Source organism: Pristiophorus japonicus, chromosome 6 (genome assembly GCF_044704955.1).
Source record: "Pristiophorus japonicus isolate sPriJap1 chromosome 6, sPriJap1.hap1, whole genome shotgun sequence".
Taxonomy (NCBI): Eukaryota; Metazoa; Chordata; class Chondrichthyes; family Pristiophoridae; genus Pristiophorus; species Pristiophorus japonicus.
In genome coordinates, this window is record NC_091982.1 from 83223654 (window position 1) to 83249894 (window position 26241).

Consider the following 26241-nt stretch of genomic DNA (forward strand, 5'->3'; position numbering starts at 1 on the left):
GCTGTGACTGGCAGTTCATCAATGTATGAAAAATAGAAGACTTCTTCCTTATTGGGTGTAACTTATGATGGGGAAGGCAACCTGTACATAGCATCAGAATTACTGTGATCAGCTGATCATCTGTACTCAATATGATACGTGCATGCTGAAAAATCAAAGCCCATCTCTGCATTCGGGCTGCAGCTAAAGTTGGAACTGGGGACTTTGGATGAAGGCTTACAGTCAGGGGCTTATGGTCTGTAAACTTACAACCATACAACTTTTTGTGGAACTTATTCACCCCAAAAATTAATGCCAAAGCTTAACTTTTGATTTGCGCAAAATTACGCCCGCTGGCACTGAGAGCGCGTGAAGCAAAAGCAATTGGTCTCTCCTTCCCACTACGTAGTACATGAGAGATCACTGCCCCAACTCCATATGTAGAGGCATCACATGCTAGCTTGATCTCCTTAGATACATCATAGTGAACTAACATGGTGCTCTCTACCAACTGGCTTTTACACTCCTTGAATTCTGTGTCGCATTCTTCTGACCACTTCCAATGGACCTGTTTTTTTCAACAATTCATTTAGTGGATGTAACACTGTAGCCAAATTTGGTAGGAACTTCCCATAATAGTTCAAAAGTGTCAAAAATGTTCGAAGTTCAGTGACATTCTTGGGAGTGGGTGCATTTCTAATTGCATCCAGCTTTCCTTTGGTTGGATATAAACCATCTTTGTCTAATCTGAGCCCTAAGTACTCTACTGAGTTTTCAAATAACTCACACTTGCGAGCAGTCACTCATACTCTGTGCTTCTCTAGCCGTTTGAGGATTTCATTCAATATATTATTATGAATTTGCCTGTTTGTTGCGGAAATGAGTATGTCATGAATAACATACTACACCTTCAATGCCTTGCAAAATCTGGTTCATCATCCCTTGGAATATGGCGGGGGCGGAAGACACTCCAAATGGTAGCCTATTAAATTGATATAGGCCTAGATGAGTATTTATAGTCAGGTATGACTTGGACTCCTGATCTAGTTCAAGTTGTAAAAAGGCATTTGTGAGATCCAACTTTGAGAAGATGTGTTTAAAACAAATCTTACACATTTGGTATTGTATTGGGGAGATTACCCTCTAGAACCTGGTTTACAGTTACTTTATAATCACCACACAATCTTACCTTACCATCTGACTTAGGTACAACAACAATGGGTGTAGCCCAATTACATATATCTATCATGGAGATAAAGTTCTCAGTCTCTAGTCTTTGAATTCTTGTTCAACTTTCTCCTTGAGTGCATGTGATATGGGACGTGACTTGCAGTAAACTGGTCTAGCATCCTTCTGTTCTCTGACACTCGCCTTGAAGCCTTGGATCAGACTGCCTGTTTCACAGAACACCTTCAGATACTTCTTGATGACATCATCCTTCGAAGCAAATCTTGTTTCAACACGAAAAATCTCACTCCAATCCAGCTTCAGTGATCCCAACCAATTTATTCCTCGTAAGACAGGCTTGTCTCCTGCCACTACTAAGAGAGGCAAGCTCTGAAATTGATCCTTGTATTTCACCGGTACAGTGATACGACCTACCACAGGACTGTTTTCTCCTGAATAGCCTCGCAGCTCTATCTTGGATTTCTCCATTGGGAAATCATGCAATTTGTCGAGATGTAGTGATTCCAGTACTAAGCTCACAGATGCATCAGTGTCGATTTCCATGGGTATCCTGGTTCCTGCAACATCTACTTGGACGACGATATTTTTCGAATTGCTGTTAGATATCCTCGTGCTCCTAATGATGTGTATCTCTTTGTCCCGTTGCTTTTCTTTCACACTATGTAGTCTCTGGCGATTTCCACTTATAGCCTTGAAAGTTGGTTTACTCTTCAGTCGGCATGCCTTTGCAAGATGCCCAGTTTTCTTGCAGAAGAAACACTCTGCCTTCACATATGGGCAACTTTGAGCAATGTGTTGTCTCAGGCACCGATAGCATGACTTCAATGCTCTGATACCTAGGCCAGTTGCTGAGGCCTTGGGGCCCAATCTCCTTTTTCTTTTAACCTGCAGGCAATTCACCTCAGCTGTCTGACGACTGGAAATGGTATGAAATTCTCAGAAATATTAGCTAAATCAAAAGTCAAGTTAGGAGTTGTCAACAACTTTCTTGTGATCATTTCATTTTTCATCCCATAAAACAAAGCGGTCACGCAATGCTCGGTCCTGATAGTCTCCGAAATTATTGTGAATGGATAGTTTTTTTAATGCTACAATGTACTCACTGATATTCTCGTCAGGTAATTGATTTCATATTCTAAAATTATAACTTTCCGCGATTTCCAAGGGCTCAGGACTATAGCGCTGTTCTAACTTGCTTAGAATCTCTGTAAGTGATGTGTCCTTTGTCTTGTGGGAACAAGCACGTTTTTCAGGGTTTCATGCCCCTCGGGGTCTGCTTCAGTCAGGAAAATAGCCTGTTTTCTTTGTAAAACCACCTGATTACTGCTTTCACCATTGGGGATTTCAATAATACTATTTGTGGTGAAAAACATTTCTAGCCGCTTCACATATGCTCTGAAAGTCTCACGGTCGCATTGGAATTCACCCAAGTGCCCTATTATTCCCATAGGCGCAACCATCTGGACTCTGGCAGTTCAGCCAAGTGTGCTTGCAATTTACCTTGGTTTTTTAGCTGTTCTGCAACACAAAGGACCTCTCTAGTCTCTCTATTGTTTGGCTGGAATCATCCACCAACTAAAATTTCAGCTCGGGAATCCGACTACCCTATCCTCGTTGCCAACTATGGTACATTCTCTATGACATCACACCACATAGACTTTACAAGATGGCTTTTAACACAGGAATGTATCAGGTGACCTGTCACCTGATGCCTTTATTGACAGCAATGGTTGCATTACCACAGTAGTCCACTACGTGTAGCAGTAGTCCACTAGATGGAGCTATATATTACAGTCTCTACATTCAAACACCATATGGGGTACAGTCAGGAGGAAAAAATATGGGCAATAATTGAGGAATCAGCAATTTAATACAGTTGTACCTCTCCAGTCCGGCACCCTTGGGATCTGACCGGTGCTGGAACAGAGAATTTCCCGAACCAAAGAATGTCTTGCTTACCGGTACCAGTGGACAGCGCCCGGGCTCCTTTGTCTGTGTGAGTTCATGCTGGCACCCTGTGGGCGCCTCCCTCAGCACCCGCGCACACACTCACTGACTGACAACTGCTCCCAGCTGATTGCCGAACACACTGATGGCAGCCATTGTAGCCGATGAAAACGTAAAAAAAAATAAACCCGCCATTCTCTCTGACCCAACTAATGCCGAACCACGGATGTTTCAGGATGAGAGAGTCCTGGACTGGAGAGGTACAACCTATACTCAGCAAACTGCAGTGTCCAGTTCAATAATGCTGTGACTGGGCAGCACGCTCACTGAAGGTCATTGATGCTCTGAACAGAATACAGTTTGTACAGGAGGGTGATATCTGCTGTATTTGATGACCATTTCTACTGCTGTGGTAGAATTTCCTTCCCTGTTTCCAGGCACTAGGCCATGCCAGGGCATTGTCTTACAGTGGGGGCACATTAGGACCATACAAGTTACCTAAACCTTCCAATCCAGGCGGGTTCAGGTCTGGTAAGATAAGGGGCCACGGGAAATTCAGCCATACAATGTGTTATCATATGATATGGGCTAGATTGTTGTAATTAGTAACTCATAATGTGCTGTTTTATACTGGGAACAAGCCACTAATAATAAAGAACATCAAGGTTACTGTAAACTTCACATGTTGTGCTTAAATAAGGATCTGTTCCAATATCAATGTAATAAACCTTTCATTTCACTTCACATATTCTGATGCAGTTAACACAGCACAAATCCAAACTCCAAGGCAGAAAAAAAAATTCTCAGCGAATACTAGATATTAATTATTTACAGTGTACATACCTACGTTTGCATTAACATGATTTATTGGCTCAAAAACTTGTAGAGCAATTCGTGATTTGCTTGCCTCCTTTCCCTGTAACCCTTGTGTATCCAGCAGCTCACTCGGATTGGATTTGGTTCACAGTCTTCTCATTATAGCTATGTGCCAGAGGGGCAAAACTAGTATCCTTGCAAAGACCGCAGCCAAGTTTTAAATGTATAGGATGTTCTGGTGACATCTGTGCTTGAAGGCACTAGGCTGTGAAGGGGGACATCTCATGTGTTTTTCATCTATTGTGTCATCTGGGAGAAAGATGCTCAGGGAGACTTAGGGAGAGGAGTGCCACCCCAGGCCAATCTTGTTAATAGCTTGTTTCAGCGAGGCAGTGGCAGAGTCCGAGGAAATAGCTATCCACCATAACAACATGGCTCTTGATCATTACCTGGGGCATTGCATAAATTATAGTCGGCCATGATTCGAGAGCATCTGGAGAATCATCCAATATTAAGGTCAGTCAGACATTCACATTCCAAGTGCACCATTATGGGGCTGTTGGTTCATCAGGTACAGCATCAGGTTAAGAAAGCAAATGGCATGTTGGCCTTCATAGCGAGGGAATTTGAGTACAGGGGCAGGGAGGTATGACTACAGTTGTACAGGGCCTTGGTGAGGCAACACCTGGAGTATTGTGTACAGTTTTGGTCTCCTAACTTGAGGAAGGACATTCTTGCTATTGAGGGAGTGCAGCGAAGGTTCACCAGACTGATTCCTGGGATGGCGGGATTGACAGATCAAGAAAGACTGGATCAACTGGGCTTGTATTCACTGGAGTTCAGAAGAATGAAAGGGGATCTCATAGAAACGTTTAAAATTATGATGGGTTTAGACAGGTTAGATGCAGGAAGAATGTTCCCAATGTTGGGGAAGTCCAGAACCAGGGATCACAGTCTAAGGATAAGAGGTAAGCCATTTAGGACCAAGATGAGGAGAAACTTCTTCACCCAGAGAGTGGTGAACCTGTGGAATTCTCTACCACAGAAAGTTCTTGAGGCCAATATATTCAAAAAGGAGTTAGATGTAGTCCTTACTACTAGGAGGATCAAGGGGTATGGCGAGAAAGCAGGAATGGGGTACTGAAGTTGCATGTTCAGCCATGAACTCATTGAATGGCGGTGCAGGCTCGAAGGGCCGAATGGCCTACTCCTGCACCTAGTTTCTATGTTTCTATGTTTCTATAACAATGAAAGCTGAGGAACTGTATGGCAAAATTTAAAACAAAATTATGAAGATAAAGAATAGGAAGTCATTTTTACAGACAAAAGCTACAACTTAGCACACAGGGAACTCCTCTCAGTTATGGGTATGGCCTGTTTATAAAGTGGAACATGCAACAGCTTGGTGTTGTTATTCTGATGGTAAGCTCTCACCCAACCCTAAACTACTATACCAAACCAGAAGTATATGAATTCTCAGTGCCGACAATCTTTTTTTTTTAAGGAACCATGCTCAGCTACTTTGGACTACGCTGAAAAGAAACTAGACAAGACCATTTTGAAGGGGCTGCGATGGCTCCTGCGTGCTATAGCCAAGGACTATACCGATCTGTGCACACGAGTGCTCCATGATAGCATGACACCAAAGAGCAAAGAACAGGAAAAACCAGAGGGAGCACAGCAAATACGCAGGATACAAGGAGAAAGGTAAAAATATTTTGTGTCAGCCGTGGCTCAGTGGTAGCTCTCTTGCCTCAGAGTCGGGAGGCTGTGGGTTCAATCCACTTCAGAGATTTGAGCACATCATTTAGGATAACACTTCAGTGCAGTATTGAGGGAGGTGCACTGTCAAAGGTGTTGTCTTTCAGACGAGATCTTAAACCAAGATCCCATGTGGTTTCTCGAATGTATATAAAAGATCCCATGGCGCTATTCAAAGAAGAGCAGAGGAGTTCTTCTGGTGTCCTGGCCAAAAGTGCAACATCCCCATCGACAACTTGGGAATCCCTGGCCCAAGACCACCCAAAGTGATAGAAAAGCATCCAGGAAGGCGCTGAACCCTCGAATCTCTTCGCTGAGAACAAGCTGAAGTTCAAGGGTCAACAGCGGAAGGAGCATGTGGCAACCCAGACACCCCAACCTCCTGTTCCTCTAACCACCATCTGCCCCACCTGTGACAGAGACTGTGGGCCCAAGTTTCCCCCCCGCCCCCTGTAAAAACGGCTAAAAAGGGCGCCGAAAAGTTACCTTCCAATTCTCCCCGCTCCTCAGGACGTTTTCAGCCTTGGCATGGCACAGCACATCCAGTGGGGGTGGAATCAGGTCCCGGTGCTGAAAACAGTGCCGGGACCTCTGCACATGCGAGCTAGAGTTTGCGCGCATGTTCAATAGCTCCTCGCAGCCCGAATCCCTGCGACGCTCTGCAGGCTGTGTGGGAGGGGCCCGAAGCATGCCACCCCTAGCCCTGGCCGAATGGGCTCCCTCATCGATGGCCTGCTGCGTTCCCTAAGACTGCCGGGGCTGTGGAGTTGCGTGTTTTGAGCTACCCAGGAATATCCGACATATCCCTCTGCTCAAGCAGAGCCTACAAAGCGGCTGACTTTTTGCATGTCAGATCTGAGCTGCCGACAACCTTCATCACTTGGATGGCTTTGCCAATGGCAGTCAGGCTCATCGAAGATCTGATGTGCCTCGGCCTAATTCCCAAGCTGCCACGTGGGACATCTGCAACAAGTCAGTTCACAGAGACGTGAAGTTGGTTACTGGTGTGAATGGGGCTGAAGCGGAGGATGGCTACTGAGACAAGCAACTTCATCACTTCCCCCCTGGAAAGCCAGCAGCAGAATGAAAGGGCATAGCGTTTATTTTTCCTCTCTGGCCACTCTTCCCCTCCTTGGTCACCAACAGCTTCGGGATGTGGATCGGGAGGAGAGCCGCCAACTCAGCCCGCATCCGGGCAACTTTAGTTGGTTTGACAGAGAGTCGGAGAGCCTTGATGTGCTGCAGCAGTAACGAGCCTCCTGCCCCTAGCCCTAGCCGAAGGGCTTGCCGGTGCACTGCAGTCAGCGAGGAAGGACTTTTTATTTTTTAGTAATTGATTTATTTTTCATTTATTATTGACGATGTTGTGAAGATGTTGTGCTGAAGATGTTGTGATGTTGTGAAGGTGTTTAGTGCTTTGCAGAATCCTCTCACTTTCCTCCCTGCTGCACCCCCCAACCCCCGCCATCTCTGGCTATCTGCGCTGATTTCTTAATTCATCGCAAGATTTTTCTGAGCGGACACAAGTGGCCTCATATGCTGGGCTAAATTAGTTTGGAGTAACCTTTGGCTGGCTAAACTTGCTTAAATGGCCAAAACAGGCGTAGGTGGCTGGTAACTTTTGGAAAAAAAAACGAAACTAAAAAAAACCTAACTAACTCACTTACACTGGAGCAAATTAAATGGGGAGAATTGCGATTTTTAAGTTACTCCAAAAAAATCTAGTTGCTCCAAAAAAAACGGAGCAACTCCTGGGGAAATTTAAGCCCCATTAAGTCCCACATTGGACTCTTCAGTCACCTGAGAACTCATTTTAAGTGTGGAAGTAAGTCACCCTTGACTCTGAGGGAATGCCTATGATGATAATGATGATGATAATTATCCCTCAACCAACAGCTAAAAAACCCCAAATGATTTGGTCATTTATTTAATTTGTGTTTGTGGGGACCTTGCTGTGCACCAACTATCTGCTGCATTTCCTCTGTTACCATAGTGATTACATTTAAAGTCTTCATCGGCTGTTAAGTGTTTGGGACATTATATTAATGCAAGTTCTTTATTCTTTCTTTCTATTTGAGAAAAAAAAATCAAGATTGTATATTCCCACTGACTCAGCACAGTCTCTCTCCCCTCACACAACAATTACTTGCATTTATAGAGCACATTTAATGCAGTTGATTAACAGCACAAAGCCTTCACAGAAAGGGAATGGATAGCAAGCAGTAATATAAAGGTTAGGGATGGTGACTGGAAACATGGTGAAATCATTTTTTTTTAGGCTTTTGAAGGTGGGGAGAGAGGTAGCAAGCAAAGGGATTCATGGAGGGAGTTCCTAAGAGTAGAGCCCAGATAGCTGACGGCACTACCATTGATGTTAGAACAAAGGTTGGAGAAAGTTCAAGCTCATCCATGTGGTAGCTATGAAATCCAGGATGGTGGCAGAGGGGGATAGCTGGGTGTAATCAGACAAACTGTGCAAGCTGCAACCATGTCTACAGATAATATTGCTAAGAGGAAACATATAGATGAGGAAAAGGAGGGGATCAAACATAGAACCCTTAGGTACTCCTAGTCCTACTGTGACTTCCTGAGGGCAGAAAGAGAAGCTAATGCTAGAAATATGTTGCCAATATTGGGCTAGGTAGGAGTGGAAGCAAGTGAGTATAGTTTCACAGAGGTAGACCCTGTAGGGAGGTTCTAGTCGATGATGGACTGATCAACATCTCCTACAGCATAGAGACGATGAGGAGCACAAGAAGGAATAGTGGATGTTGGTCAAAGTCACTGTGGATCTTGTTGATAACCAGCATGGTCTTGGTGTTGTAGATGGAAGACCGACTAAAGGGACTCGAGGAGGGGTAATGGTTACATGCTCAAGGACCACAGAGACTAAAAGGGGGTTTAAGAGGGGGCAATAATTGGAGAGGGTAGAAAGGTTGAGGGTGGACATTTTGAGGAGCAAGATTAGAACAGCAGTTTTGAAGGGGAGAGCAAGAGTTTCTGTGCAAAAGTTGCTATCAACAAATTGGAACATAGGAACAGGAATAGGCCACTTAGCCACTTGAGCCTGTACCGTCATTCAAGGAGATCATGGCTGACCTATGACCTGGCTCCATATACCTGCCTTTGCCCCTTATCCCTTAATATCTTTGGTTAACAAAAATCTATCAATCTCAGATTTAAAATTAACAAGTGACCTCACATCAATTGCCATTTACAGAAGAGAGTTCCAAACTTCTACCACCCTTTGTGTTAAAATGTTCCCTAACCTCTCTCCTGAAATGCTTGGCTCTAATGACCCCTAGTCCTCGACTCCCCAACCAGCAGAATAAACACAAACTGGAGAGAAATAGGTATTGAGTGCTGTATTAGTTCTTTAAAACTCATAACCGTCCTGCTCTTTTAAGATAATTAAGGCTGGGAAAAGTCAATGTGTGGATTCTGTTGCAGTCAATACTCTTCCTGGACAGAGTGGTTAGACAACCCCATCTAGTGGTCAGCACTCTAAGCAGGTCTCCATGTCACTGAGGTGTAATTAAGAAAATGGATAAAGGATTGCCTAATGGCTCAATAAATACTTTACTTGAATGGATGACAAATGTTATTAGCTTTTTCAGGGATGTCAGTCCTGTGCTGTGCAGTAAAAACCTTGGTTAATGGGCTATTATTAGCAAAAGTATGTTTTTATGTATTGACCATGCGACTCAAAAGTATGGGTTCCTAGGAATTGAGGAAGGTTTTTTTTCTGCTCTCTGTTTTCTAATCTTCTTGTGTCATGACTTTTCCTCGACAGACGATCTGCTCCTAGGCCCCAAAAAGATGCTATTCTGTAAGCTGCCACTAGGAGGTGTATAAAAAGACCTCTGAAAGGGGTGACTACAATTTATCCTCCATCCCTGTGGATAAATCCACTGTTCGTTCATTGGCACTTCCGTGCAGTAACCACAGCTAAAATGAGAACTTCTGTAAACCGAGTGTGTGGACGATAGATTTGCCAACTCTGATTGGACATATTTCTGGAGGTTTCATCACATGACCTGCTGTCCCGCCCAATCAAACAGCCTTTCTTTCCATCTCTAATATTTTTATAACTAACAAAGAAAGTAATAAAAACGCACAATTCTTTTAATGCCCCTATCTTTTTTTTCCCTCGGTTAGTCGAAGCAGTGTCCAGAAGATTAATGTTTAATTTCTGGAGACTCCGGGACAATCCTGGTGTGTTGGCAACCCTGAGGGAGGATCATGTTCTATCATTGCATGGTGTACTGCGCACTGTACGCTGAAGTTCAGAGTTACTGTTAAGGAATACTTAGCGTAAGGTCACATTGTCCAGAATATGTCGAAAACCTTAGTTCTAAGCACAATTCTTTTTTAAATTCCCTGGCCACTATGTGCTTGTCATTTCTGAGACCAGGCACTAAAGCATAATTCATGCTGGCAGCTTCATGCTCAGCATCCAGCCATGAAGGTTAGCTGCTGGATTTGTGTGTAAATGCACTGTGTGGATTGAAACCATACAGACTAGCAGGATCCCACATTCAAACCCTGCTCGACATTGAGATAACTGATGTCAGCCAAAGCAACAGCGAGGGTGCTATTATTGACCTTAGTGTCCCTGTGCTGCTTTTAGTGAGGAAAGGGTTTAGTTGAAATTACATTATGGAAAAATAGCCCAATAGCACTAATTTTCCAGGTTCAAACGGGAAGTAGGCCATTTGAGGTACTGGAGGGGAACTGGAATCTGTGGGATCATACTGAACATCAGTTGCTACATTCAGAAGAGAGAGAAAATTGGCGAGGGTGGGATGGGGGGTGGGATGTGAAGAAATCATTTTTTTTTCACAGAATAGCTATAGAGAAGGGCTGTATTTAGCATGTACTCAATAATGGTCCCAGTGGCAGAGATGAGAACTCGTGTCTCTAAATCCTAGGTTGACATCCAGCGAGGTGCTGGTACCTTATGGGAGTAGAGTTACAATCCCCCCACACCCCTCCGACCGCCCAACCACCACCACAACCACATCCCACCTAATGTATCTAGCCAGTCTTCTTGGTAGTGGGTTGAGTCAGACTACTGACTTGTCCACATAAAAACAGCCCAGAGGGCGATCTACTCCCTCATAAAAACAGTGGAAGAAATGGTTTTCCTCATGTGCCGCTTGGTGCAGAAGAGAAAAGCAGAAGAAGAGATAAACCCATCACATGATTTTATCCTTGGGCAGTCATTTAATTGTGCATAGACATTTTGTGTAAGAACTTAATATAGTGTTTAATTCAGAACACTTGTCAGCTTGGATTATGCTCCTGGCTTTAAGGAACATTCTGCAGAATATCCAGTAAGACATTAGCTCTTTTATTTTGCAGGAAAAGACAGACCAGAGTTGGATTGGAGAAGCAAAAGATGCAACATCTTAAAGACCTTGAAGCCACACCTCACACAAAGACCGACCCTTTTAAGCGTATAAATAATGCCATCAGTGCTCAGGTATGAAGGTAAAGGTAGATTATCAGCTAGGTGCTGCACTGCAGGGTTTAAGTTTTTCACATAGCACATTTGTTAATTTATTAACATAATGTTTATGTAAAATTCCTTCATGTGCTATTTTAATGCAATAGTTAACCAGGTTACGTACAATGTACAGAAACAGGCCATTCAGCCCAATAGGTCCATGTTGGTGCTGTGCTCCACACGAGCCTCCTCCCAGTCTTCTTCATCTAACATTATCTATTCCTTTCTCCCTTGTGTGTTTATCTAGGCTCCCCTTAATTGCATCTATGCTATTCACCTCAACTACTCCTGTGGTCGCCAGTTCCACATTCTAACCACTCTCTGGGTAAAGGTGTTTCTCCTGAATTCCCTATTGGAGTTATTAGTAACTATCTTGTATTTATGGCTCCTAGTTTTGATCTTGCCTACAATCATTGAATCACAGAAAGTTACTCCATGTAAGGAGGCCATTTGGCCCACCGTGCTTGTGCTGGCTCTTTGAAAGAACTATCCAGTTAATCTCATTCCACTGCTCTTTCTCCATAGCTCTGAAAATGTTCCCCTTTAAGTACTTATCCAATTCCCTTTTGAAAGTTATTATTGAATCTGCTTCTATCAACCTTTCACACAGTGCATTCTAGATCATAGCAACTTGCTATGTAAAAAAATGTCTCCTCATCCCGCCTCTGGTTCTCTTGCCAAGTGGACACATCTACTCTACGTCTACCCTATCAAATCTTTCATAATATTAAAGACCTACATCAGATCACCTCCCCAGGGCATTAAAAAGTACACATTGGGGCTTTGTGCAAGGGTGGCTGATGGTGAGTTGAATAATGAGGTAACACACAGGTACCACTGAATATTTTTATATTCTGATGCCAAAATCTCAAGGTAGATACAGATGAAGAAACCCACATACAGATGAGGACAGTCAGCATAGATTTGTTCAGGGAAGGTCGTGTCTGACTAACTTGATTGAGTTCTTTGGGGAGGGAACAAGAAGGGTCGATGAGAGCAGTGCGTTTGATGTAGTTTACATGGATATTGTTGTGTATGGAGAAAGAATTAGACTGAACACTGTGAACTCAAAGTAAAGTGTGATCTTAGTCTTTTATTGCAGGTCTCCAGAGTGTCTCTCCTACCTGTGAAGCCTTCTTAAGTACCTGTGCTCCCAAGGGATTATAGGATCCCTTGGGACTCTGGGGGATGAGCCCTCTGGTGGCTGTACAGAGTAAATACAAGTCCAGATATATAACAACATTCACCCCCAAAGTCAACAGTGTAACTATTTACAACGTGAGTCGATCTGGGGCCCTTCTTACCCTGGTTGATTGTCTCGGTGTGAAAGCTGATGTTGTTGAATCATTTGTTGGGCCCTCGCTGGGCTGCTGTGCAGCTGGCCTTGCTGGGCTGCCTGGTGTGTTGGGCCCTGCAGGGCTGCTGTGAATGATGGGTTCTGCTTCGTGGTCAACCGTGGTGCCGGTGGGCGGATCAAAAAAGGTGGGGTCTAAGGTGGGTTGCTCAGGATAGTCCGTAAATCTGAGTTTGATTTGGTCCAAGTGTTTCTGGTGAATGAGTCCATTTGAAAGTTTGACCCGAAACACCCTGCTCCCCTCTTTGGCGACGACAGTGCCGGGAAGCCACTTGGAACCTTGTCCATAACTTAATACAAATACAGGATCATTGACTTCAATCTCGCGTGACACATTTGGGCTATCATGTATAAGAACATAAGAACATAAGAACATAAGAATTAGGAACAGGAGTAGGCCATCTAGCCCCTCGAGCCTGCTCCGCCATTCAACAAGATCATGGCTGATCTGGCCGTGGACTCAGCCCCACTTACCCACCCGCTCCCCGTTACCCTTAATTCCCTTATTGGTTAAAAATCTATCTATCTGTGATTTGAATACATTCAATGAGCTAGCCTCAACTGCTTCCTTGGGCAGAGAAGTCCACAGATTCACAACCCTCTGGGAGAAGAAATTCCTTCTCAACTCGGTTTTAAATTGGTTCCCCCGTATTTTGAGGCTGTGCCCCCTAGTTCTAGTCTCTCCGACAAGTGGAAACAACCTCTCTGCCTCTATCTTGTCTATCCCTTTCATTATTTTAAATGTTTCTATAAGATCACCCCTCATCCTTCTGAACTCCAACGAATAAAGACCCAGTCTACTCAATCTATCATCATAAGGTAACCCCCTCATTTCTGGAATCAGCCGAGTGAATTGTCTCTGTACCCCCTCCAAAGCTAGTATATCCTTCCTTAAGAAAGTTGACCAAAACTGCACGCAGTACTCCAGGTGTGGCCTCACCAATACCCTATACAGTTGCAGCAGGACCTCCCTGCTTTTGTACTCCATCCCTCTCGCAATGAAGGCCAACATTCCATTCACCTTCCTGATTACCTGCTGCACCTGCAAACTAACTTTTTGGGATTCATGCACAAGGACCCCCAGGTCCCTCTGCACCGCAGCATGTTGTAATTTCTCCCCATTCAAATAATATTCCCTTTTACTGTTTTTTTTTCCAAGGTGGATGACCTCACACTTTCCGACATTGTATTCCATCTGCCAAACCTTAGCCCATTCGCTTAACCTATCTAAATCTCTTTGCAGCCTCTCTGTGTCCTCTACACACCCGTTTTCCCACTAATCTTTGTGTCATCTGCAAATTTTGTTACACTACACTCTGTCCCCTCTTCCAGGTCATCTATGTATATTGTAAACAGTTGTTGTCCCAGCACCGATCCCTGTGGCACATCACTAACCACCGATTTCCAACCCGAAAAGGACTCATTTATCCCGACTCTCTGCTTTCTGTTAGCCAGCCAATTCTCTATCCATGCTAATACATTTCCTCTGACTCCGCGTACCTTTATCTTCTGCAGTAACTTTTTGTGTGGCACCTTATCGAATGCCTTTTGGAAATCTAAATACACCACATCCATCGGTACACCTCTATCCATCATGCTCGTTATATCCTCAAAGAATTCCAGTAAATTAGTTAAACATGATTTCCTCTTCATGAATCCATGTTGCGTCTGCTTGATTGCACTATTCCTATCTAGATGTCCCGCTATTTCTTCCTTAATGATAGCTTCAAGCACTTTGTTGAAGCCGCCTGCTTTCTACCTGTTCATGTAGATCAGGGTGAACTAACGAGAGCTTGACTTAAGTGCTCTTTTCATGAGCAGTTCAGCAGGTGGGATCCCAGTGAATGAGTGGGGTCTCGTGCGGTAGCTAAGCAGGACTCGGGATAGGTGAGTCTGCAGTGAGCCTTCAGTTACCCTCTTCAAGCATTGCTTGGTGGTTTGCACTGCTCTCTCTGCCTGACCATTGGACGCTGGTTTAAATGGGGCAGATGTGACATGTTTGATCCCGTTATGGGTCATGAATTCTTTGAACTCAGCACTGGTAAAACATGGCCCGTTGTCGCTCACCAGGACATCGGGTAAGCCGTGAGTGGCAAACATGGCCCGCAGGCTTTCAGTAGTGGCAGTGGATGTGCTAGTCGACATTATCTCACATTCAATCCACTTGGAGTACGCATCTACAACCACATTTTACCCAAGAATGGGCCTGCAGAGTCGACGTGTACCCTAGACCACAGTTTGGAGGGCCAAGACCATAAACTTAGCAACACCGCCCTGGGTACATTGCTTAACTGTGAGCATGTATAAAATCTGTGAACGCAGGACTCTAAGTCCGCATCGATACCGGGCCACCATACATGGGATCTGACTATCGCTTTCATCATTACGATACATGGGTGCTGGGTGGGTACTATGGAGATCATTGATGAAGGTGTTTCTGCCCTTCTTGGGTACCACTACTCGATTGCCCCACAGAAGGCAGTCTGCCTGCATAGACATTTCATCTTTGCGCCGCTAGAACGGCTTTATCTCTTCCTGCATTTCCACTGGGACACTGGACCAGTTCCTGTGAAGCACACAGCTTTTGACTAGAGATAATAAGAGGTCCTGACTTGTCCAGGTTTTGATCTGCCGGGCAGTGACGGGTGATTGCTCACTCTCAAATGCTTCTATGGCTAGATCTGCGGGCTGCGCCATTTCCACCCCATGGTGGGCAATGGCAGCCTACTGAGAGCATCGGTGCAGTTTTCTGTGCCTGGCCTGTGGCGGATGGCGTAGTTGTATGCGGAGAACGTGAGCACCCATCTCTGGATGCCGGCCGATGCATTGGTATTTATCCCTTTATAAGTGGCTTATAGTCAGTTTCCAATTCGAATTTTAGCCCAAAAAGGTATTGATGCATTTTCTTTACCCCATAGACACACGCTAATGCTTCTTTTTCAATCATGCTGTCGGCTCTCTTGGCCTTAGACAGACTCCTGGATGCATAAGCAACCGGTTGCAGTTTCCCGAAATCATTAGCTTGTTGCAATACACACCCGACGCCATATGACGATGCATCACATGCTAATACCAAACACTTACATGGATCATACAACACAAGCAATTTGTTTTGAGCATAACAATTTTCTCGCTTTTACAAAGGCATTTTCTTGGCTTTTGCCCCAAACCCATTCGCCCCCTTTTCGTAGTAAGATATGTAGTGGTTCTAGCAGGGTACTGAGACCCGGTAAGAAGTTACCAAATTTGTTCAAGAGTCCCAGAAACGACCGCAGCTCCATCACATTCCGTGGCCTTGGTGCGTTCTCGATTGCCTCTGTCTTCGCGTTGGTGGGCCTGATGCCATCCGCCGCAATCCTCCTTCCCAGGAACTCCACTTCAGGTGACAGGAAAATGCACTTCGAGCGTTTTAACCTGAGCCCCACGCGGTTGAGTCGACTAAGAACCTCCTCCAGATTCTGCAGGTGCTCCACTGTGTTCCGACCTGTGACCAAGATGTCGTCCTGGAAGACGACAGACTTCAGTAAACTTTCCATGTTTCTCTGGAATATCGTCACGGCTGATCGGATTCCAAACAGGCATCTGTTATAAACAAAAAGACCTTTGTGTGTGTTGATGCAGATGAGGGCCTTCAATGATTCCTCCAGTTTCTGTGTCATGTAGGCTGAAGTCAGATCCAGCTTCGTGAACGTCTTTCCTCCCACCAGCGTTGCAAAGAGGTCGTAGGCTTTTGGTAGTGGGTTTTGGTCCTGCAGGGAGAAACGATTAATAGTTACTTTGTAATCGCCACAGATTCTGACGGTGCCGTCTCCCTTGAGGACTGGGACAATAGGACTGACCCACTCGCTGAACTCGATCGGTAAAATGATGCCCTCACTTTGTAGCCGGTCTAGCTCAATCTCTACCCTTTCTCTCATCGTGTACGGTACTGCTCTCGCCTTGTGATGAATGGGTCGCGCCCCCAGAATTAGGTAGATCTGCACTTTTGCTCCTTGGAATTTCCCGATGCCTGGTTTGAACAGCGAAGGAAATTTATTTAAGACCTGGGCACACGAAGTATTGTAAGCGGGCAATAGCGCTCGGATGCCGTCCCAGTTCCAACGTATCTTTCCCAGCCAGCTCCTGCCGAGCAGTGTGGGACCATCGCCGGTACCACCTAGAGTAGTAGCTTGTGCACCGCTCCATCATAGGAGACCTTTACGGTAGCACTGCCGATTACAGGAATCAGTTCTTTTATGTAAGTTCTTAGTTTCGTGCGAATTGGAGTTAAGAGTGGCCTTGAGGCCTTGTTGCACCATAACCTTTCAAAAGTCTTTTTGCCGATGATGGACTGGCTTGCGCCCGTCTCCAGCTCCATTGACACCAGGAGTCCATTTAATTCAACTTTCAGCATTATCGGGGGACAATTCGTGGTGAATGTGTGTACCCCATGTACCTCTGCCTCCTGTATCTGAGGCTCTGTTTCGTCGTGATCCTCCTCTGCAACATGGTGGTTGGTGGTGTCCCATTGTTCCACAGTCCTTGCAAACGTATCCTTTGAATTGGCATGAATGGAAACGATGATCAAGGTGTTAATGGTCTTGCATTCATCACCCTTGATGGTGGACTCTGAGACATCTGCGGATGTGCAGCTGCAGGCATGTGTGACCTGTCCTGTACATTACGATTCGAAAACAACATCACTTTGTTCAAGTACTTGTAGCAGCACTTGTATGTTGAGAGATTTGCTTCGTGTTGTCACTGGTGGCTATGAACGCTATGGCCTTACTCAAGGTTGGGGTCTCTACATGAAAAGTTTGCGAAGTATGGTTTCGTGGCCAATGCCAAGTACGAAAAAGTCTCTGAGCATGTGCTCCAAATGTCCATCAAATTCGCAATGTCCTGCAAGGCGTCTTAGCTCGGCGACATACTCTCCACTTCCTGGCCTTCAGACCTTTTGTACATGTAGAACCGGTACCTCGCCATCAGAACGCTTTCCTTCGGGTTCAAATGCTCTTGGACCAGTGTGCACAAATCGTCGTACGATTTCTCCGTGGGTTTTGCTGGAGTGAGTCAATTCTTCATGAGGCCATATGTTGGAGCCCCACAGACGGTGAGGAGGATTGCCCTTTGTTTGGCAGTGCTCTCTTCCTCATCTAGCTCATTGGCCATGACGTATTGGTCGAGTCACTCCACAAAAGTTTCCCAATCATCTCCTTCCGAAAATTTCTCCAGGATGCCCACTGTTCTCTGCATCTTTGGCTTCGCTATCTGTATCTCGTCACCAGTTGTTGTGTATGGAGAAAGAGTCAGACTGAATACTGTGAGCTCAAAATCAAGTGTGACCTTAGTCTTTTATTGCAGGTCTCCAGAGTGCCTCTCCAACCTGTGAAGCCTTCTTAAGTACCTGTGCTCCCAAGGGATTATGGGATCCCTTGGGACTCCGGGGGATGAGCCCTCTGGTGGCTGTACAGAGTAAATACAAGTCCACACATATAACAAATATTAGCAAGACTTTTGACAAGGTCCCACATGGTAAGCTAATCAAAAAAGTATAAGCCCATGGGATCCAAGGGAGAGTGGCAAATTGGATCCAAAATTGGCTCAGAGGCAGGAAGCAAAGGGTAATGGTTGAGGGGAGTTTTTGTGACTGGAAGGCTGTTTCCAGTGGGGTTCCACAGGGCTCAGTCCTCGATCCCTTACTTTTTGTAGTATATATTAACAATTTAAACTTAAATGTAGGGGGCATGATAAAAAAAATTGCAGGTGATACAAAAATTGACTGTGTGGTTGACAGTGAGGTGGAAAGCTTTAGACTGCAGGAAGATATCGATGAAATGGTCAGTTCGGCAGAAAAGTGGCAAATGGTATTCAATCCAGAAAAGTGAAATGGGAAGAGGCAACAAGGCAAGAGAATACACAATAAATGGGAGGATACTGAGTGGTGTGGAGGAACAGAGGAACCTTGGAATCTATGTCCACAGATCCTTAAAGATAGCAGGACAGGTCGATAAGGTAGTTAAAAAGGCATACGGAATGCTTTCCTTTATTAGCCGAGGCATAGAAGGCAAAGAGCAGGGAAGTTATGCTAGAACTGTATACAACACTAGTTAGACCACAGCTTGAGTACTGCGTGCAGTTCTGGTCACCGCATTACAGGAAGGATGTGATTGCACCTGAAAGGGTGCAGAGGAGATTTACGAGGATGTTGCCAGACTGGAAAACTTTGGCTATGGGGAAAGATTGGACAGGCTGGGGTTGTTTTCCTTGGAACAGAGGCGGCTGAGGGGAAATTTAATTGAGGTGTATAAAATTATGAGGGGCCTAGATTGATGGGATAGGAAGAACCTATTTCCTTTAGCAGAAGGGTCAATAACCAAGGGCATAGATTTAAAGTAGTTGGTAGAAGGATTAGAGGGGAGATGAGGGGACATTTCTTCACACAGAGGATGGTGGGGGGTCAGCATCTCACTGCCTGAAAGGGTGGTAGAGGCAAGAATCCTCATCACATTTAAAAAGTACTTGGATGTGCACTTCAAGTGCTGTAGCCTAAAGGGCAACAGACTTAGTGCTGGGAGGTGGGATTAAGCTGGGTAGCTCTTTTTTGACTGGCACGGACATGATGGGCTGAATGGCCTCCTTCTGTGTCGTAATTTTTCTATGATTCTATGATTCTATGGGCTCAAGTTTCGAGCCGCGCCTAGAACGGCGCAGTCCCGACCTGGACGCCGTTTTTCGCGCCACAAAGTGCGCCTAAAAAAAAACTCCATATTCTCCACCTCCCTGCAGGTCCTCTGGCCCTCGGCACAGCGCAGCAGGAGCTGTAGGGGCGGAGCCAGGTCCCTGCGCCGAAAACAGTGCCGGGACCTCTGCACATGCGCGCTACAGTGGGCACACAAGTGCAGTAGCTCCAGGCGCCGAACTGTGTGGGAGGGGCCCGAAGCACGCAGCCCCTAGCCCTGGCCGAATGGCCTCACTGGGGCTGCATGAATAAGGCTCCTCCCACGCTCAGCTCCTGCTTCCTCCCGACCCGACTCGACTCTCGCTTCCCGCCTCCGGACCGGACCCGACACCCGCTCCCCCCACCACCCCACCCCCCGCCTCCGGACCAGACCCGACACCCGCTCCCCCCCCCCCGCCCCGCCTCCGGACTGGATCCGACCTGACCTCCCTCCCCCCGACCTGACCTCCCTCTCCCTCCCTCCCTCCCCCCAACCCGAACCGAACCGACCTCCCTCCCACCACCCCCCCCCAACCCAACCCAACGCCACCTACCTGTAAATCTGGTGCTGGGGACGGGCCCTGCCCAAAGTCTCGGGCCTGGCCCGTTCAGCCTCCCTCCCCCTTCTCCTTCCCCCCCACCCCCCCCAATCTCCTTCCCCCCCACCCCCTCCAATCTCCTTCCCCCCCCAATCTCCTTCCCCCCCAATCTCCTTCCCCCCCAATCTCCTTCCCCCCCAATCTCCTTCCCCCCCCACAATCTCCTCCCCCCCAATCTCCTTCCCCCCCAATCTCCTTCCCCCCCCTCAATCTCCTTCCCCCCCAATCTCCTTCCCCCCCCACCAATCTCCTTCCCCCCGCCAATCTCCTTCCCCCCCAATCTCCTTCCCCCCCATCATCTTTCTCCCCCACAATCTCCTTCCCCCATCTCCTTTCTCCCCCTTCTCCCCTTTATCCCCTTCTCCCCTCCCTCTCCCCCCTCCGCCTTCTCCCCGATCCCTCCCCCCTCCCCGTTCTCCCCATCCCTCCCCCTTCCCTCCCTCTGCTCCCCCCCTCTCCCCCTCTACCCACCTCCTCCCCTTCCCCTCGCTGTCAGAAACACAGACACTGACAGACAGAGAATGAGAGACACACAGACAGACAGAGAGATAGAGACACTGACAGAGACACAATGAGGGGGGCATCCCAGCACGCTGTTGGAGGGCTCCCGGTGCTGCAGTCGGTAAGTAGAAAATGTTTTATTTATTGATTTAAAAAAAAAATAATTTCTTATTAATTTTTTTTGATTGATTTATTAGTTGATTTATTGATGTATTTATCATTTATTATTGATGATGGCTCTTTATTTGTAAAACTGAAGTGTTTAATGTTTGTAAACTTCTCTTTAAACCCCCCCCCCCCATTCCCTACGCCTGATTTGTAACCTACGCCTGATTTTCTAAAGTGTAGACAAGGTTTTTTCGAGCGTACAAAAACCTTCACTTACTCCATTCTAAGTTAGTTTGGAGTAAGTTTTCACTGACGAAACTTCGAAATCAGGCGTAAGTGGCCGGACACGCCCCCTTTTGAAAAAAAAATTCTGTTCCAAAGTGAAACTGTTCTAACTGACTCGAACTGGCGCAAACTAAATGACGAGAATTCCGATTTCTAAGATGCTCCGTTCTACACCAGTTGCTCCAAAAAATCAGGAGCAAATCATTTGGAAACTTGGGGCCTATGAACCTACATGGCCCAACTTAGCTCCTCCACCCAGAAAGCTCTTACAGTCACTCCATCACAGCATCCAACTATTTCAAATGATTCCATGGTTTTCATCTCAACCGCCTTATCCAGATGTCGATTCCACCTATTGATTGCTGTGCGAAGAAGAACTTTCCAAATCTACCTTTAACCAGTTTGAACCTGTGCCCCCTTGATCTACTATCATGGTTTGAAATAGTGTTCCTTATTTATACTTTTATTCCATCAGCTATCTATAATATCACATCTCAGTCACCTCCTTTCAAAGCTGAAAAATCCGGATTTCCTCAGAACTCAGTCATCTGATGGTCAGGATCAGCCTGTCTGGCTATTTTCTATTTTCTCCAAGACTTGAACATTCTATATATAACAGCCTTATCATCACTTATTCCCCAGGTATTTTGAGAGATGATTGGGTGAATAGAAACATAGAAACATAGAAAATTGGTGCAGGAGTAGGCCATTCGACCCTTCGAGCCTGCACCACCATTCAATAAGATCATGGCTGATCATTCACCTCAGTACTCCTTTCTTGCTTTCTCTCCATTCCCCTTGATCCCTTTAGCTGCAAGGGCCATATCTAACTCCCTCTTGAATATATCTAACGAACTGGCATCAACAACTCTTTGCGGTCGAGAATTCCACAGGTTAACACTCTCTGAGTGAAGAAGTTTCTCCTCACCTTGATCCTAAATGTCTTACCCCTTTATCCTTAGACTGTGAACCCTGATCCTGGACTTCCCCAACATCGGGAACATTCTTCCTGCATCTAACCTGTCCAGTCCCGTCAGAATTTTATATGTTTCTATGAGATCCCCTCTCATCCTTCTAAACTCCAGTGAATACAGGCCCAGTCGATCCAGTCTCTCCTCATATGTCAGTCCTGCCATCCCGGGAATCAGTCTGCTGAACCTTCGCTGCACTCCCTCAAAGCAAGAACGTCCTTCCTCAGATTAGGAGACCAAAACTGAACACAAATATTCCATAATGAATGTCTTATATCCAGAAACTAGCAGCAGCAATGAATACCTAGTTCCAAAGGTTAAATTTGCAATATCTCAGTGTAAATGAAAGGGTTAGGTTTTATTGCAAACTTAACACTTAGTCTGTTGTAAACCCACACTGCGATATGTGTGCGCACTCAGTCCGTGCAGCAGGGCTGGTCTCCAGTTAGTCTTGGGTAATCCTTGCCACTGGACCAAGACCAAGCTCTGCCAAGCCCGTGTGTGGCTGGTGTGCAATGGCCACCATACATTAAAAAAAAATCCAAGCACAGGCACCTTCCACCCTTCACGATCCAGTTCGAGATCTGGAATATTAGGTCCTTCATTGAAACACCTGTGAACTCATCCCTTTTTGGCGTGGAAGCGGGTCATCCTCGCTTCGAGGGACTGCCTATGATGACTTATATTGTGTGAGGCATTTTTACACTATGTATCAGGAATGCACCACTGGAAGGTGTGGTGGAAGCAGATTTAATAGTGACTTTCAAAAGGGAATTAGATATATACTTGAAAAGGAAACATTCGCAGATCTATGTGGAAAGAGCAGGGCAATGAGACCAATTGGATAGCTCTTTCAAAGAGGCTGCATAGGCACGATGGGCTGAATAGCCTTAGTCTGTGCTGTAAGATTCTATGATATTCGCCATTAGGATTCCTTACAGAAATCACACAGTTGCATGCTGCTACACTGGGTTGTAGCTTTGCTCTTGTGCTTCCGTCAATCTGTTGAAAGGAGGAACTGAGTGGAACACAAGAGCTTTCCTTTGGAATGGGAGGAAAATCAGTAAAGCAAGATCCCATTCTTGCACATCTTCTGGCAGGAAATCAGGATGACAAAGGGATTCATCATAGGCAGTCCCTCGAAATCGAGGAAGACTTGCTTCCACTCTAAAAATGAGTTCTTAGGTGACTGAGCAGTCCAATACGGGAATTACAGTCTCTGTCACAAGTGGGACAGACAGTCGTTGAAGGAAAGGGTGGGTGGGACTGGTTTGCCGCACGCTCCTTCCGCTGCCTGCGCTTGTTTTCTGCATGCTCTCGGCGACGAGACTCAAGATGCTCAGCGCCCTCCTGGATGCTCTTCCTCCACTTAGGGCGGTCTTTGGACAGGGACTCCCAAGTGTCAAGGAGGCTTTGAGGTTGTTAAGGATTGGGAGGAGGCTGCCCATCCATTGCAAGGGCTGACCTATGTTATATGATACAGGGGACCTCAAAAAGTGAGAAAATGTAAAATCTGCCAAAAATTAAAATAGACTGATGTTTATAAATTTCTGGTACAAGTGTTTAATTTTCACTTCAGGTGATGGTGATATTTTCACCAGTCCCTTTGGTGATAAATTCTTTGGATGGGGTACAATGATGCCATTCACATTCAGCTCTCAGCTGTACACTGAGGGATATACACTGCTGAGGCCACAGTGAATGCGCATCACACTGTGAAATTGTAATTCTGAATAATTCTCCTCACTGTTATTGTAACAGAATGAAGAAAAAGTCAAGAATGCATTTGTCACTAAGAAGAGAAAGAAGAAATTCAAGTTTGGTGGAAGCAATTTGAGTTTGACCGCAAGTACTGGACTGCCCGGTGAAAGCAATTCCTCCTCAGACATGAGTAACAATGCACTTGTATCCTACAAAGGGAGGAGTGAGAGAGGTGATGGAAGTGTCCCATGGCCTACTCAGCCAGACAATTCTCAGCAAGCAGAAAAGACGCTGATGCCAAGCTCTGCGAACACAGAAGCCACCACAGGTATAATAGCATTCCCTGCTTGCTGCACACCCGGAATCTAGACAAAAGGCCTTTTGTAAAACACAAGGAGAATGACTCTCCCTCTGCTATGTAATGGCACTGGGTTCACTACATTCAAATTTTATAAAATTGCTTCAAACCTGAAGAAGTTTGGTCCTTAGAAATTTTATATGGGAAGGACTGAGAAATGGTTTGCTCTTCCTTTGGAGTTTTCCAGAATGGACAGGAGCTTGATTAGTTGATAATAACTTCATCAATTGGGAAGATATGAATTTATATTGAATTTTATTGTGTCTTTCACAAGCATTTCGAACAGGACTGTTATGTAGGAAAATGCAGAGCAGCCATTTTGCACACAACAAGATTTCTCAAACAGCATGGAGATGAATGACCAGTTAATCTGTTTTTGCTGGTGTTCGTTAGGGAAAAATAATTTTCCAGGATACAAAAATAACTCTCTGCTCTTCTTTAAATAGTGTCATGGAATCTTTAACACTTTGACCCAAAATTGTTTCTGCTCACTGCTGACTTATTGAATTTATTGTAGCATTTTCTGGAAAGCCTTCAATTCTGTATGTTGCCGCATTTTATTTGAAGATCACTTACATTTGCTTATACCTTTAATATTCACCTAATTGCGGCCTTGTTTTAATTCTCATCTGAAGGTCAACACCTTAAACAATGCAGTACTCACAGTGTTGCCCTGAGTGTCAGACTAGATTATGTACTTAAGTCTTAGAGTGGGGACAAGACAGTAATACCCACTGGGCCAAACTGACATATGTCAAATCAGGTGTGCACTTGCCTGGTGTAATCTCTATAGATGTATTCAATCCACAGAAGACTTCAGTACAATATGAACTTCCTCTGCATTGTTGCTGTACACCAGAGGGTGTCCTCATTAGTGAGTCAGTTTGTTATAGCTACCTACCTGGATACCGACTTATCTAAATACAGTTTCTTTAGTTTTCATTTTCTTGCTTAGAGATATAATTAACACAGCCCTAATCAAAGTCACAAATGACATCCTCTGTGATTTTTGAACTTGGTGCACTATTCCTCTTCTGCTTCTCGACCTCTCTGCAGCCTTTGACACAATTGATCACACCATCCTCCTCCAATACCTCTCTTCCATTGTTCGGCGAGGGTGACTGCCCTCGCCTGGTTCCACTCTTATCTATCAAGTCATAGCCAGAGAATCTCATGGAATGACTTCCCTTCCTGCCTGCACATTGTTACCTCTGGAATCCCCCAAGGATCTATCCTTCCCCCCTCCTTTTTCTCATCTACATGCTGCCCCTCGACAATATCATCCGAAGACATGTCATTAGGTTCCACATGTACACTGACTCTACCTCATCACCACCTCTCTCAAACCCTCCACTATCTCGGTATTGTCAGACTGCTTGTCCATTTCTGGATGAGCCTCAATTTTCTCCAATTAAACATTGGGAAGACCAACTCCATTGTCTACTCCCATCCAAACTCTGTTCCCACACCATTGATTTCATCCCTGTCCCTGACCACTGTTTCAGGCTGAACCATACTGTTTGCAACTTTGGCATACAATTTGATCCTGAGCTGAGCTCCCAACCCAATATCCTGTCCAGCACAAAGAACACCTACTTCCACCTCAATAACATCCACGGTCTCTGCCTCAACTCACCTGCTGCTGAAATCCTCATTCATATTTTTGTTACCTCCAGACTCAACTATTCCAATGCTGTCCTGGCCGGCCTCCCACCTTCTACCCTTCATAAACTTGAGTGCATCCAAAACTCTGCTGCCCATATTTTACCTGACACCAAGTTCTGTTTACTTATCACCTATGTGCTCGCTGACTTACATTGCCTCCTGGTCCACCAAAGCCTTCATTTTAACATTCTCATCCTCGTCTTCAAATCCCTCACTAGCCTTGCCCTATCCTATCTCTATAACCTCCTCCAGACCTCTACGTTCCTCCAAGTCTGGCCTCTTGTGCATCCTCCATTCCCTTCATGCCACCATTGGCGGCCATGCCTTCAGCCGTCTAGTTCCTAAGCTCTGGAATTCTCTCCTTAAACCTCACTTTCTCCATCTCTCTCTCACGCTTTAAGACCCTCCTTAAAACCTGCCTCTTTGACCAAGCTTTTAGTCACCCGTCCTAATATCTCCTTCTTTGGCTCGGTGTCAGAATTTGTCTGATTCCGTTCCTGTGAAGTGTCTTGGGATATTTTCCTACGTTGAAGGTGTTATACAAATACAAGTTGTTGTTGAAATCAAATCATTAAAATGACCACTCAATTAAAATAACTGATTAGATGTAATGGCAGAGCTGGAAGCAGTCAACAGATAGGCGCAGCATATTTTTGATGCACATCCTAGTGATCACTCTCATTTACTTTTAAGATGTGCCTATTCACTGTCATCTTTCTAAATTTATTGAAGCCTTATATCACGCCCCCGATTCTGTATGTTGTAAAAAAAATTGTTTAAAAACCAGTTCCATTTCTTT

The 26241-nt window shown here is 45.3% G+C and overlaps 1 protein-coding gene across 3 annotated transcripts in view; it reads left to right on the forward strand.

Annotated features, from left to right (window-relative positions):
• Window positions 1-26241, forward strand: part of LOC139265180 (ADP-ribosylation factor-like protein 13B) — a 49402-nt gene that overhangs the window by 13927 nt on the left and 9234 nt on the right. For all 3 annotated transcript variants that reach the window (XM_070882107.1, XM_070882106.1, XM_070882108.1), the window contains exons 4-6: window positions 5435-5637; window positions 11056-11176; window positions 23480-23747. In XM_070882107.1, coding sequence (XP_070738208.1) covers window positions 5435-5637; window positions 11056-11176; window positions 23480-23747 — 592 coding nt within the window. The remainder of the gene's footprint in view (window positions 1-5434; window positions 5638-11055; window positions 11177-23479; window positions 23748-26241) is intronic.